A 14811-nucleotide genomic window follows, 5' to 3' on the forward strand; every position below is an offset into this window, starting at 1 on the left:
ATCAACTAGTTTTATTACTGCCTCCTCATTTCTTTTGGAAGAGGCGAGGAGCATCTGGAGCACCATTCAGCCTTTCCATACCTCTCCTGTTTGCAGTCTTCTGTAAAATGCTGGCAAAGGCTCTGACCACACCACCCAAGTCTTGGAAGGCAGACGCAGGGACTGTGAGAATGAAGACCTTGCGCCCACTGTAGGAGAGGAACTGGTTCGAGACTGTCTTAAGAACCTGAACATGCACAAGTCCATGGGACCTGATGAAATCCATCCGCGGGTCCTGAAGGAGCTGGTGAATGAAGTTGCGAAGCCACTGTCCATCATATTTGAGAAATCATGGCAGTCAGGTGAAGTTCCGGACAACTGGAAAAGGGAAATATAACCCCCATTTTCAAGAAGGGGAAAATGGATGACCCGGGGAATTACAGACCAGTCAGTCTCACCTCTGTGCCTGGCAAAATCTTGGAGCAGATTCTCCTGGAAGGCATGCTAAGGCACATGAAAAACAACAAGGTGGTTGGTGACAGCCAGCATGGCTTCACTAAGGGGAAATCCTGCCTGACCAATGTGGTGGCCTTCTATGATGGGGATACAGAACTGATGGACAGGGGTAGAGCAGTTGATGTCATCTACCTGGACTTGTGCAAAGCATTCGAAACTGTCCCACACAACATCCTTGCCTCTAAATTGGAGAGACATCAATTTGATGGATGGACCACTCGGTGGATAAAGAACTGGCTGGATGGCTGCACACAAAGAGTTGTGGTCAATGGCTCAATGTCCGGCTGGAGACCAGTAACGAGTGGTGTCCCTCAGGGATCGGTGTTGGGACCAGTCTTGTTCAACATCTTTGTCGGTGACATGGACAGTGGGATTGAGTGCGCCCTCAGCAAGTTTGCCAATGACACCAAGCTGTGTGGTTCGCTTGATACCCTGGAGGGAAGGAATGCCATCCAGAGGGACCTCGACACGCTTGTGAGGTGGGCTGATGCCAGCCTCATGAAGTTTAACCATGCCAAGTGCAAGGTCCTACACCTGGGTCGGAGCAATCCCAGGCACAGCTACAGGTTGGGCAGAGAAGAGATTCAGAGCAGTCCTGTGGAGAAGGACTCGGGGGTGTTGGTTGATGAGAAAATGAGCATGAGCAGGCTTCAGTGTGCACTTGCAGCCCAGAAAGCCAACTGTATCCTGGGCTGCATCAAAAGGAGCGTGACCAGCAGGTCGAAGGAGGTGATCCTGCCCCTCTACTCTGCTCTCATGAGACCTCACCTGGAGTACTGTGTGCAGTTCTGGTGTCCTCAACATAAAAAGGCCATGGAACTGTTGGAACAAGTCCAGAGGAGGGCCACGAGGATGATCAGGGGACTGGAGCACCTCCAGTATGAAGACAGGCTGAGGAAGTTGGGGGTGTTCACCCTGGAGAAGAGAAGGCTGCATGGAGACCTCATAGCAGCCTTCCAGTATCTGAAGGGGGCCTGTAGGGATGCTGGGGAGGGACTCTTCATTAGGGACTGTAGTGACAGGACAAGGGGTAATGGGTTAAAACTTAAACAGGGGAAGTTTAGATTGGATATAAGGAAGAAGTTCTTTACTGTAAGGGTGGTGAGGCACTGGAATGGGTTGCCCATGGAAGTTGTGAATGTTCCATCCCTGGCGGTGTTCAAGGCCAGGTTGGACAGAGCCTTGGGTGATATGGCTTATTGTGAGGTGTCCCTGCCCATGGCAGGGGGGTTGGAACTAGGTGATCTTGAGGTCCTTTCCAACCCTAACTATTCTATGATTCTATCATCTCTTATAAGAAAGTGATTTCCATTTGTATTTTCAACAAGCAAAGATGAGATTTTTTAGAATTGCATGAAGTAAACAGCTAAAATTACAGTGAACACAGTGAAGTTCACTTTGAGACTGGTAATTTTGAAAACCCCAATTGAGCATGCTACCCTCTAACACTATTTATTCTTCCAAGTTACTTCCTAGGCATTTTATCAATGAAGAGCAATTTGTTCATACTTTTCCAGCAGTAAATGGAGTATTAGAAAGTTCTTGCACCTGGGCAGACCTGTAAATCCTGACAAGTTCCCTTTTTTGTGAGACTATTACTATTTATACCTCAGGGTTACTGGCATTTGAGCATCACTGACAGAATGAAAGAGGATACATTTCAAAAGCTAAAGCAAACTGTAAATCAAAGTGGTTCTAAATATAGAAGCTGTAAATGCCCTGACTGCAGTTGTTACCTAATTATCAAAGTGCTGAAAAAAATTGTATAAATACAACTGACAATCACTGAATTAGCATGTTTTCAGACTTTACTCAAAAGAGCTCATTTAAGTTGAATGCAAATTCAGAAAGCCATGCTTGCAGAGCCTAATAATTCTGCAAGAAGTTGAATGGAGAAGTTTGTTCTAATCCTCTAATCCACTTTGATACCAAAGGCTCTCAGATCTATCACCTCCTGCCAACTCTAGTTCCTCTTACACAACTGCTTATAAAGCAAGCCCAGTTTTCCCCCATATGAGAACTGAACTTACTGCAAAATTAAAACAAAGTATCCTGAACACATCATCTGGTTTTCTATAAACCTACCACTATGTTGGGAAATTAAAAATTCCAGAACTGAGATTTTGGATTATTTTTTTTCTATTTGACAAGCAATCTGTCTGCTCCAGCTGTAACAACTGAAAGCTGTCCTGCACTACGAAGGGCTACATTTCCTGCATCTTAAACATGAGAACCAAACCACAAGCAACAACAAAGGAAGGCCTCTAAGAAGAAGTCCCTATCTTTTTATGGAGAGGCAGAAGAATACTTTTCCATACACATAGCTTTAACATTTTCCCAAATTCCACCTTTTTTATAGAATGAGTTGCTGCCTTAAAGAAAAAAAAGAAAAAATAATTGTAAAAACAATGCTAGTAACAGGAGGCATTCAAAGTTATTTCCTTGAAAATGGTATTAAGTCTACCTCACATAAAAACAACCATGGCTATGATAATTCTTCCGCTTTTCAGATGAATTCTGCAAAAATAGCTGCTTTATGAAAGCAAGTCAATTGCAGACATTAGCTGCAAGTCTTCACCCTTCTGTGCAATTATGCGACATTAGAACCACACTTGACTAAAGTGAGAAGCATCTATAATGAAGTAATGAAAACAGTAACATTGCAGATATTTCTTAATGGAGAAATTTGTTAAGTATATAGCAAATTATGTCAAAAAAATGAAAATACAGATGGTGAAGCAAGTATCACAATATCTGTGTTTTCAGCCCTAACAAAAATACTTTTCATCAATGAAACCAAATTTAAAACTATCTGCTTCTTTTCTTAAGCCACTTAACACCTTTTGTGTGTGAAAGAAACTAACACATACACTGCATGCTTGCGTGCTCCCATGGGTGGATAAGTGCAGAAAAACCCCATCAAAACAAAACACCAGCAGGTATTTCTGTCCAGATTAAGTCCAGGGAGTTCTTCTGAGCTGCTGAAAGGTACATCAAGCACAGATATAGAGCATACAATGCACAGGCTCTTCTCTGGGCAGCCTAGCTCCCAAACTGGAAGGACAAGGTGATCATAGTCCAGGTACTTACCCAAGCCAGGTTCAGACTAAGTACAATCTAACGGGATAAGCCTGAAGTCTCTGTTCAGTGGTTCAGGAGAACACCATGCACACAGGTCCAGACATTAGTGGCACAGCACTCAGCTGTACCACAGGCACTCACCAGCCTGTGCCTAAACCCATTCTGACAAGCAAACCCAATCCAGGCCAAATGAAGAGCTTTAACAAAACTTAGAGGGATTACCCTTCTGGAGCACGGTGAGCACTGTGCCTATACAACAGCTGTAAACCAGCGTATCCTCATCCCTGACAATGAATCTTTATTACTGGAAAGTTACTGCAAGACATACACTCAGTGATACAAACATATAACAGAAATGCTGTACATTTCTACAGTATAAAAGCAGGCACAAAAGCATTTATTTGACCTACAAAAAAAAACCAAAACAAAAAAACCCCACCCATTTATGCATACAATAACTTAAAGAAAATGCAGCAAGCACAGACAAAAAAACATTTCCAATGACACATAATTTAGCAGTTTGAGCTTGACAAGATACTGTTATTCTTTACAAGCTTGAAAATCGAGCATGTAGGTGGAAAAAAACCCTCCAACATTAGAACATTTGTTTGGTACCTACCTAGACAAAGGCAAGATATTTTTATGCTGCACCAACAGAGCTGCAAGCTCCACTGAGCACAGGCTATAAATCCCAGCTCCCTATTACAACTGTAAATCTATAGCCAGAGAAATCATGACACATCCTCCGCTTCCACAGCCACACTGGTAACAGTACATGACCTCCACATGAACAGAAACCACAACAGTGACTACAGGTGAGATATACAGCACAAATAGCCACCTAAAGCAAAACTAAGCATAATTCAATAACTGCCTCCTGCTAATGCCCCCTTAATCTGGAAGGAAGGAGGAAAGAGTTACGAAACCTAGTATTACACAGACTATTCACTTTTACTAACCTTAACATTATACATCTAGTTTAGGTTTGTGATTAAGACAGATGCTGTCTAAAGTAGAGTGGAGACAGGTATCTTCAGAAAATGAATAACCCCAACATAAAATGCCCAAGATAAATAGAATTAATTGCTTGCTGGAAGTGCAACTCTATCTCAAGTATAGAGCGAGCCTCAACACCTAAATTGTGGAAGTCTAACAATGTTGGAGTCATATCCCCCTAAGAAGAGAAACTCCATACTTCAAAACAGTAGATGAACAGTGGAACACTTAAATCCCTAATCAAGAATGGCATCCAAATTTCACAGAACGAAAACTCTGCATAGTTGCTGTGTCTTAGGTAAGCCCTTTAGTCGTGTTTATACTTGAACCAAAATAGCATCTCAAGGGTTGGGCTGACTTGGTAGACCTGCAACAAATAAATCCATTAACACTGTGCTAACATAACCAATACCTTACAACCCCAGCAAGTGTTTAGTACACTTGGTGAGTGTCTACCAAGAAGCAAACACATTGCCAACACAGACAAAGCAGGAAACACAGAACCTCGGCTTTAAGTGGCTTCTCTTCCAGTAGCCTAGAGAATTTGCTCGGGTGGTAACACCCAAGCATGAAAAACAGCTTGAGTCATCTTCATGATAAATAGGAGTGGCAAGGAAGATTTTCAGAGTGATGGTGCAGACAGTGAAGACTATCATTTGGTATTCTTCCTGGTTTTTCAAGTTGCCTTCAGCTGTTAAGGCAGATAAAAGTTTCAAGCCTCAAAAAGCACAGCATGATTTCTATAAAAGGCAACTCTTCAGGAGTACCAGAAAATCATGGAAGAAACACATTTTATTATGTATTTATTAAAAAGTGCCTGTGTATATGCTCAAACCAAAAAGCATATAAACATATATACATATGATACTATATGGTATACTTACAAATACCAAAAAAGCAGCCATCTTACAGAATTGTAACAATGTGCCTTGTAATTTCAAGGCAAAACCATAGAAGGCTTTCCAGACACAGCTGTGACAACTAAGTCACAATTAAGTGTCAGACCTAATTCCTAACCTTAATATATATATATATAAAAAAAACCCCAAACAAATCAAATGAAATGTAGATGCAGTAGAACCAGTATGATCCTTTAGCACTATCACACCAAGCAGCAGTAGTGGCAGTGACTTCTCATCACACACGCTTCTAGAACACACCCACGATGTAAGCAGAAGTATATTTAGTATGTACAGACAGAAAACCTCAAATCAATTCTCAGTTCCTTCTTTAAGATTAAAGCTGCACCCTTCCAACCTAACTTTTCTGAAGGGAGCATGGTGAGCACGTGAAATGGCATAATTCGGTGACTCTTAGCACAGCTTTTCCCCTCGAAGTAAAACCCTAGAAGATTACATATTAGAAATCACTGTCCATAGTAAACTCCAGCTGAGACAGGATACTAAGTACCTAAAATCCAGACAATCACAGGGGATGGGTGATGTCTCCAAGAACGCTCTAATGCCTGTAGTTTCTGAGATGCCTGTCTTTATAATAGTGAAGTTTCCCAGGCAGTTTATACCCTGCCAGTGAGCATGCTTACAAATGCTGTCATTCTGGATATGCCGGGCATTTTTTTGTGCCTAAGGCTGTCCATCATTAATAAATTAGCTCTTCCTATATCTAAGGCAAAATTTAGTAGACATGAAAGGAATATGTCTGACATACTCTTAGCTTTTCTAAGAGAAGCTGGTTGCTGTGCAGTAACACATACAACTCTTGAAGCCTAGAGCAGAGAGCAATGGAACGCATGACTCATTTGCCAGCGCTGAAGTCACCCACGTGGTTGAGCCCAGACTGTCTGTAGTTGGTAACACAACGAGCCATGGCCTGTCCTAAGGCCTTGAGGGCAAGTGGCAAAGCACAGCTTGCACCCACACAGCCAAACATTCTTCACTTCTAACCTATTCCAGCAGTTGAAAATAGCCCCTGAGCTGCATCATGCCCCAAATCTTGCCTAAACATTGTCCGGAGGAATGCTGACAAATACCAAAACGTGCCAGGAGGGAACGCATTACCAACAAAACACCACTGATGACTGTCAGGCAATACTCAAGCCAGAACTATTGTCCTTTGTAGTACACAGATGCAGCACCAATACCTGGGACCTTGCTGCCCAGCCTTACTTGGCTGCCTATCAACAAGGTTTTATAGCAATTCTTCTGACAACAGTAAAGTATTTATCCAGTAAACTATTGCTGAAAATGTTGACACTAGGAACATTCTTACTCCAGGTTTAAAAGGAATGACTTAAGATGTTGAAAATCAAAAAGAGGACTTCAAACTGCATGTAGACATCCACCTCCAGAAGAGGTGTACGACTTCAGACACAACTTAGTAAGAAACATCACTAAGATACATACCACAAGCAAATCTAACTCCCATTCCTAGATGCTTAATTTCTTCTTACAAAGAGCACAGAAACCTAATTTGAAATTGTACACCACATCCAAGGGAACAGGCACTAAGCGCTCAAGTATGCTGAGCTCCACAATAACTGTGTCCTTGTACAATCAAAGACTCAGAGGCTGCATAATTAAACTTGTACTATACCAACGTACTAAGGAGTACTTGTTTACCTGTAACTTCTTACCACTTTACCCTGACCTGGATTTGCCTAACAGCTTCTAAGCAAATCTTAAACATACCTGTTTAATATTTTTCTCCTTACTGCATGATCAAAGTAGGTCTGCTCTTATTCCAGCTCAGTGAGTTTGTCATATTAATGCAATAATGTATTCTTTGGGAATACATGGCTTTCCTCAGGAAGGCATTTCTGCACAATGTGCTGTATAATTTAAAACCAACAGAAGTCTTTGGTGTGGGATGAGGTATCCGTGGGATGAGCATACATCCATACTCATGTGGGATGAGTATAAACATTAACTACACAGTTGACGAATACTTACTGCAAACATTGTGTTACCTTAAAATCAATGATACAAGATGGAACAGCACTGAAGATTTTATTGTAAATGTTTAATTAACAATAAAAACCACTGAGAAGGAGGAGCTGATAAAGGAGAAGCATTATGGAGTACAGTTTAGGCAATACTACAAGAAGCAAGTTATAAATAAAGCAAAGCACACTTGCCTACTTTTGATCATATTTTAACCATTAAGACAAGTAAACTTGTAGAGCTATCCTGATCTTGCATCAGTCACTGAAACTCCAAATCACACCACAACTCTAAATCACAACACATATCAATACTGCTGTTCCTTCTTCCATTGAAAAAACACAAATTAGGATAGCAAGTGTAAAGAGCAATACAGCCAAAGACGACTATGGTGTGAACAGCTGTATTGTAATACACTTCTTTGGTTCAACATGTTTGTCCCTCACACATAAACACAAGAAAAGCAGCAGAAGCAAGCAGACCAAATCAGGCTGCAAATGAACTCCCTGTAGCCCACCACAGTGCACCTTCACATCTGTTCTGGAGTTGCAGAAGGTGACCCAGCTAGGGTAAGATGCTGTTAATAGCAAAAGCTACCACATAACCTTTTAAAACTGCACTCCTACCAGGAATACCACTTGAACTCCTAGGGAAGAGTTAACAAGTTAACAACAGAACATTTTACCCTCTGTAGAGCTAAACAAGAAAGCGTGACCATGCTTCTTTTCCTAACCTACCCTACCTGGCTGGCATGAATTACCTTACCTTTAGACAAGGTTGTGGTTGGTCTGCAATTCCAGTGAAGAACAAGACAGTAGAGGGCAGTTTAAGCTTGACATAGCAAAAGGACTTCACACATTTCATTCACCTCCAGCCCACCAAAGGCTGGCTTGAAGAAAGTATTTTGCAGTGTGACCCAAACTATTCCAAGTATGCCAAATGTGACGATTTAGAACATGTGTATGCTCCACACTCTTCACCTACTGTGTGCAAAGGCATGTATAGGAAGAATATTCTCTAAGCAGCTGCATGAAAGAAATCTAATACCCTGCCTGTTCCTCCCTGTTTGCATCTTGTAAGCAGAATGCAAGCTGAGAGGCAGGGAAATATGACTGGATTGCTTTGCAGATACAGATAACAAAGATGGATACTCCATAGCTGTTTACTTTCTTGAATGAAACAGAAAAAAAAACCAAAAAAAAACCAAACAAAAAAAAACAAACCCAAACACCCAAGTCATGTTGTTCCTAGAAACAAATTAATTTTATATATTATAGACATTTCACTTTTAAAATAGCCTGTGAACATTTATAGACTTTGATTTGCTTGCACTGAAGACCTGCTCTTCCCTTGTTTCTTCCTAATGAACTGCAGCAAGCAGCACCAGTCAAATATGTGACATGGCAGTTGACAGGGCTTTCTCTAGGGGAAATTCAGAGACTCTGGAATTCATTTGTACAACCTTCAATGAGATATTCACAACAATTATTTTTCTGCCTGGCCTGAAGAGAGATCAGTTTGAGAGAATTATGGAAAAGGCCAAGCATGAACTCCCAGGCTAGCAGGCAACAAGCTATTCCTTTCATAGGAAACAAATTTTAACTACGCCAGGGTTTAAATCATATTTAAATAATAAAAATAAAGCAAAGGTTATAGGCACCTTTATTTTTAAGCATACATTAATTTCAGTCCCCTTTAAAGTTATGAAATTAAAATAGTGCCACAAAGTACTGTAGTGAGATGAAGCACAAGCGTTCTACAGAAAGAATACTGTATGGTGTATTTCTATTCTGCCAATAAAAATTATGCAGCATTATTAACATATTCTAAACTGATCTCCACGTAATCTGCATCTGGAAGCATCATGACCTTACTGGTAAATAATATTTGAGTGGATAAATAGAGCTTTTCCCTTTAGAGTTCAATAAAGTTTTAAGTAAAACCAATTTGATTTAATCATCTTGCCCCTTTCCAAAACTAAGAATTCTTGAGAACTTTCAACTTCTTTCCACCTTTTGTCTCACTATGCTTTTTTTTTGTTAAAAGAAAGGATGACCTAGAAAAGCTTCAAATCTTTCCTAAAGCACAGATGACAATCAGCTAGCTAAGCAAAAGCAATAAACATATTCACAATGACTACCAAAGGAGTGATTTATTATCTTCAGATCCCAGTAAGAAACAGAATCCTTCACATTCATTTGATACAGTTTCCAAAGCCAGATAAAGGTCAGATGCACTTCAGATTTTTCCTTCAGGGAAGTTATGCAAGTTGGTTTTCCCCAAAAAAAGCTCTGTGATAAGTAAAACTACAACAAATACAAACTATCCTGTATTCAATTGTTCATTCCCTTTAAATTTCATATTGAAGACCTGCTTCCTAAAGCAGTCAGCAGAATGAATAAAGACTGGATAAATACAGACGTGACTTTTCAAAGAGCAGGTAAGCCTTGTAATGCAATGTACATTGCACTGTACATTTGGAAGGTAAGGACTAAACAAAAACACATGGAAAATGATTGGGGGAATCAGAGTTGCATTATGCAAGTATTTACAGTATTTTTCAAATGGTTCTATCCTTACTTAACAAGTTAGATTTTTTTTTAATTAGTTCTATTTACTCCATGCTTTTCCTCATTTTTCTTTGTTTTAACACTTCTTGAGAGAAAAAAAAAAAACAAACAACATTCTCTAAGCATATTAAGAAAATTTGAACCTTCTTGACATTCCATCTTTTTTGGATTATCAGGTAAGTTGCTTAAAATTAACCCAAAGCAATCACTTATGGTGAGATATTCTTTATGACTAAAAGCAGGAATCATCTGGCTTTTCCCTCCTCCTTTATCAAGTGTTTGGAGGTAGAAGATATTTACTGGCATGAACTACACCACCCTAGCTGCCTCCCCCTTCTTGAAGGAATTACCAATTAAGCAGACACTTCTGCAAACCTCATACACCATTACATGGCGACAATATCCAGGTAATGAATTGCAGGAGAATATGGTAAACCAACACTTTGTTCACTAGCTGAACCTTTCTGGGACACCTGACCAACAGTCTTGAAGTCAGCCACAGAAGTGTTTTTTTTCTGTTGTTAATAAATTACACTTGTCAGACTAAACCAGCTAATATTTAGATACGAGCTACTGGGTGGATTTTCTGCACTCATGGCTTTAGGTTTCTATGTGCAGCCATACAATGTATGAGCCTCAGGTCCTTCACTCCAGTGACTCAAAGAGACCCAGTAAGACATTTTAGCACAGATAATGTTTCACTACTTCTTGTCTCCTGAGCCAGCACTGTGTAGTCTGCTGCTTACAACTCACAGCCTTTCCCTTATGGGTAGCTGGAAGAGGCAATGGAGGCCTTCAAGCACAATCACCGGGTACCCGTACATAGGCTCCAGCTGCAAGCAGCTGGCTGCCACAGCTTCCCTCAGTTTTTGAGGGAATCCTGCTGTGCCCTCTAGTGACAAATCTATGGCAACAGGAGACTGCACACTGTCCATGACACCTAGGTCAAGGAAGCAGAAGGACCTCTGGATACATGTATTGCGCATTTCTTCTTATTCCCTCCACTGTGCTCCACTCCACGTATCTTACTGGCACTACAGGATCGCTGTAGGTCCCTTCCAACTCAAACATTCTATTAACACTCAAATCACCTACATAATCCACCCCAAACAATACCAAACATACACCTCTGAAATCTCAAGAAGATAGATTCAATACATTAAAATACATTCAAATGGACCACTCAGAAAACCTGAAATAATGCTGTGCTTGTTGCCATCATAATTTGTTTCACACAAGTCTGCAACTATACCCGTAATGTTTGAAAACACAATGCTTGGGATTTTCCAGTCTGAAAGCCCAAGCCCAAATCAAATTATCTGCACGTGGTGCTTGAATTACCAGATAGAAACTGGTAGATGAGACTTATTGCTGATCAGTAAGATGGCTGCAAACTGGTTTGCAGAATGTAGCAGGAGCCACTTCTTGCTTGTAGATCAAACCTGGGTACATGCACCTCTGCCTTTTGTCCTCTGAATGTTGCAATTTCTCAAACAAGCACTTTTTATACGTCTTCAAGCTTCCTAAAATAATACCTGCCTCTTGAAATACTGCCTCATTTTCCCTGCTTTTGTAGGCTTTGGCAGAAAGGCTATCAGCCTCAAGTGCTTTCTTATTCCAAGAGTGCCAAAATCACAAAGAAATTCATACAGCAACAGAGAGGCCATGTGTGTTTCCCAAGACACCAAACACGTAGAAGTTTTACAGAGGGAAAAATTTACACTCTGGTACAGCAGCTAGAGCACTGCACCAGAAATCCTGGGAAACACACAGTGTCACAGTGATGAGCATGGACCTGGATTCACAAGTCTTGGCACCCACAATAGAAAGGTCATCTTCATAACAGCATATTCAGAGAGGAACATATACCCATTGATTCTGTTAGCAAGGAAAATCTAGTGGCAAGGGCTCATTGGTACAAGGTGGTCCATCAGACTCAGCTTGAAGCATGGCAATTGCTTCCATATAACCCTGAGGTCAGCACGCTTCTCTTGAGCTAGAAACCTGGAGATGGATGGGGCTCTTGCTGCTCAGGTACAAGACGACTTTTTGAATCCAAGAGTTTAATGGCACAGCCTGGCAAAGTATCACCCATACTAGAAAACTGTTAACTTTTCACTCTGAAGTCACGCAAAAAATCATACGCAGATTAACCTGAAAAAAAACCTTGATCCACAACTAAACTATCCTATTAGTTATGGCATACTGGTTTTAAACTTCCCAGAAGTGTATGATATGTGATGGGTTTTTAAACAGCTGTTTTATGTGTCTCTGGTCAAAATGACAAATGTTTGGCATAAATAGCATATTTTTGGTTTATAAATAACACACAATATGAAGAAGCAATGTTTGATTTTCTGCAATCCAGCCTAAAAAACAATCCACCTCCCAGCATTTTATTTTAATGGCATCCAAAAAATATCAAAGTGACCGAAATGCAAAGAACAATGCAAATCATTATTTTAAGTACTACTAATAAATATATCATATGCAGAGAACTAAAGCCCTATTGCCAAGTGGGATATGGATAAAACTTAATAAAAGCATAGAATTTATTGCCTTTGGTAACAAAATGCTGTTTTAAGGGTATTACCCTCATGATTCATGCCAGACTAGTAAACTAGCTTACAATCACATAAATCAGCAGAGCTATGCTGACTTCTTTCTCTGACATACTTCTTTTTTTCAAAACCTGAAGACGTGCCAAAACTAATCTTGTTTTGCTCTTTTGCCACAAATAAATCTCAGCAAGACCACAAATTATTTTATAGAGTTGTGTGGGATTTCCCTTTTCTAGATATGCACATTATACAAGGACAAATACTATTTTAAAGTATTACTTACAGACTGCCAAGCAAGAGACTCCATAATTCGATGTTCACAACGTTCTAGATGCTTTATCATTTCCCTTGTTAGGCTTGGCTCCACTCTAATAAAGCTTTCAATCACCTTGTAGAAGTCAAAAGCTTTTAGATCAAATACATTCAGAATCCATGGGAAAGACAAGTCAGTTTCAGCACTGGTACCATCACTTTGTGAAGCATTTCCTGCAGGGAAAATGGATGAAAATTATCAAGACTACAACATTCTTCCACTTCTGATGTTTCTTCCTTTTGTATTTAATGACTAATTGCTAGCTCAGAAATTTCAGTAAGCACTTTTTATATTTGTTGTATTTTATGTATTAGAACAAATGGCAATAATTACCAATAAATAATAGTGCTATCTAGGATTTAAGCTTCAACTTACTGCCATATGTAGCCATGACAACCTCAACAGAACATGCCAGAAGAGACGTGTGGAAGATGTTACCATTCAGAAGTTTGCTAAGGAGAAAGAAAACTATTAATACTTGCCCTAACACTAAACTAGCAGACTTTGGTAATAAGTTAGGGGAACATACCTGAAATTCTGCACTGAGAGGCGCTCTTCCTCCTGAAATATATGTAAATAAAATCAAACTTGTGAATATTCTTAGTATTTGTAAATGCAATGCCAGTACTAAGGTACCAGTACTTAACTTACCGACTTTAGCATTGACTCCATTACTCTGTAATACAGGCGCACTCCAATCTTGTACCTCTGTTAAAAAAGAAGAAATTCAGGAAAAATTCAAGTTTTAACAGACTACAACAGGCAGACACTCAGGTTCTAACAATTAAGAACATGTTCAGTTTTTTTGAAGAGCTACTATAAAGTCATTGTCCATCCCCAGTTCCATCTGCCAATAGCACTGGAGGGGCCTCAAAGGCTACTAAGGTTTGTGACTACCTAATCACATGAAGACTTAATCAAGTGTTTATGCTGATTCACAGGTAACAGGATAAAAGGCAGAGCTGACAGACAGGAGACTGTCAAGTATAAACTGGATTGAATCTGTTTTCCAAAATCCTGGCTGAGAGCGCAGCTAGCCTACTGATTTTGTAAGGAAGTGAGTCACCTTTTGCAGTTTCAGGCTACACTACTCTTAATCATAGAATACCAGGTTGGAAGGGACCTCAGTCTCTCTTGGCAAACCACGATCTCAACTAGATGGCCCAGCACCCTGTCCCACCGAATCTTTTAAGTGACCAACGCTAGGGAATCCACCACTTCCATAGGGAGATTATGCCAACGGCTGGTTGTTCTCACTGTGAAAAATTTTCCCTTGATGTACAACCAGAATCCCCCCAGGAGTAACTTGCACCCATTTCCCCTCGTCTTTTCCATGGGACTCCTTGTAAAAAGAGCTTCCATCTTCTTTGTAGCCACACTTCAAATACTGAAACATGGTGATAAAGTCTCCCCTGATACTTCTTTTCTCAAAGCTGAACAAAGCCATGAAAGAATACAAATAGGCATTTCACTAAATGTATTTTACCCTGCAATTTTCTCATTCTTCATTTAAATATTTCCAACATATTTTCATCTGCTTCCTGTTGCTCCTTATATCTTATAAATAATTTGTTGAATACTATCTTTGCAGCTGTTTAGGAAAAAATACCTGTTTGTTTCTCAAGTTGAAAAGAATATTGTTACTTTTTACCATTATTGATATGCACTGAAGGAGGACAGTCAGTAAGTCAGGTCTCACATTAGCTAGTACCAAGAGTTCAAATGAGTAATACTCAACCAAAATGCTAGTTACCTGCGCGCCAATTTCAGCACATCCCTGTCCAACTGCTTCAGCAAATTTCTTTTTGAAGATGTGGTCAAAATTTTCCACTCGTTTCAGGATACTGTCCTTAGGGTTCACTGTGCAATTCTAAGAAAATACAAGGAGGGCAGCG

At 40.1% G+C, this 14811-nt stretch overlaps 1 protein-coding gene across 4 annotated transcripts in view; it reads right to left on the reverse strand.

Annotated features, from left to right (window-relative positions):
* The window catches only part of RB1 (RB transcriptional corepressor 1), a 217540-nt gene that overhangs the window by 177635 nt on the left and 25094 nt on the right, over window positions 1–14811 (reverse strand). For all 4 annotated transcript variants that reach the window (XM_062607350.1, XM_062607346.1, XM_062607349.1 and 1 more), the window contains 5 exons: window positions 14670–14786; window positions 13568–13624; window positions 13446–13477; window positions 13292–13368; window positions 12887–13089 (listed from right to left, as the gene is read on the reverse strand). In XM_062607350.1, coding sequence (XP_062463334.1) covers window positions 12887–13089; window positions 13292–13368; window positions 13446–13477; window positions 13568–13624; window positions 14670–14786 — 486 coding nt within the window. The remainder of the gene's footprint in view (window positions 1–12886; window positions 13090–13291; window positions 13369–13445; window positions 13478–13567; window positions 13625–14669; window positions 14787–14811) is intronic.

Source organism: Pezoporus occidentalis, unplaced genomic scaffold (assembly GCF_034315485.1).
Source record: "Pezoporus occidentalis ecotype Australia unplaced genomic scaffold, CSIRO_AGI_Poc_V1 ctg122, whole genome shotgun sequence".
Classification (NCBI taxonomy): Eukaryota; Metazoa; Chordata; class Aves; order Psittaciformes; family Psittacidae; genus Pezoporus; species Pezoporus occidentalis.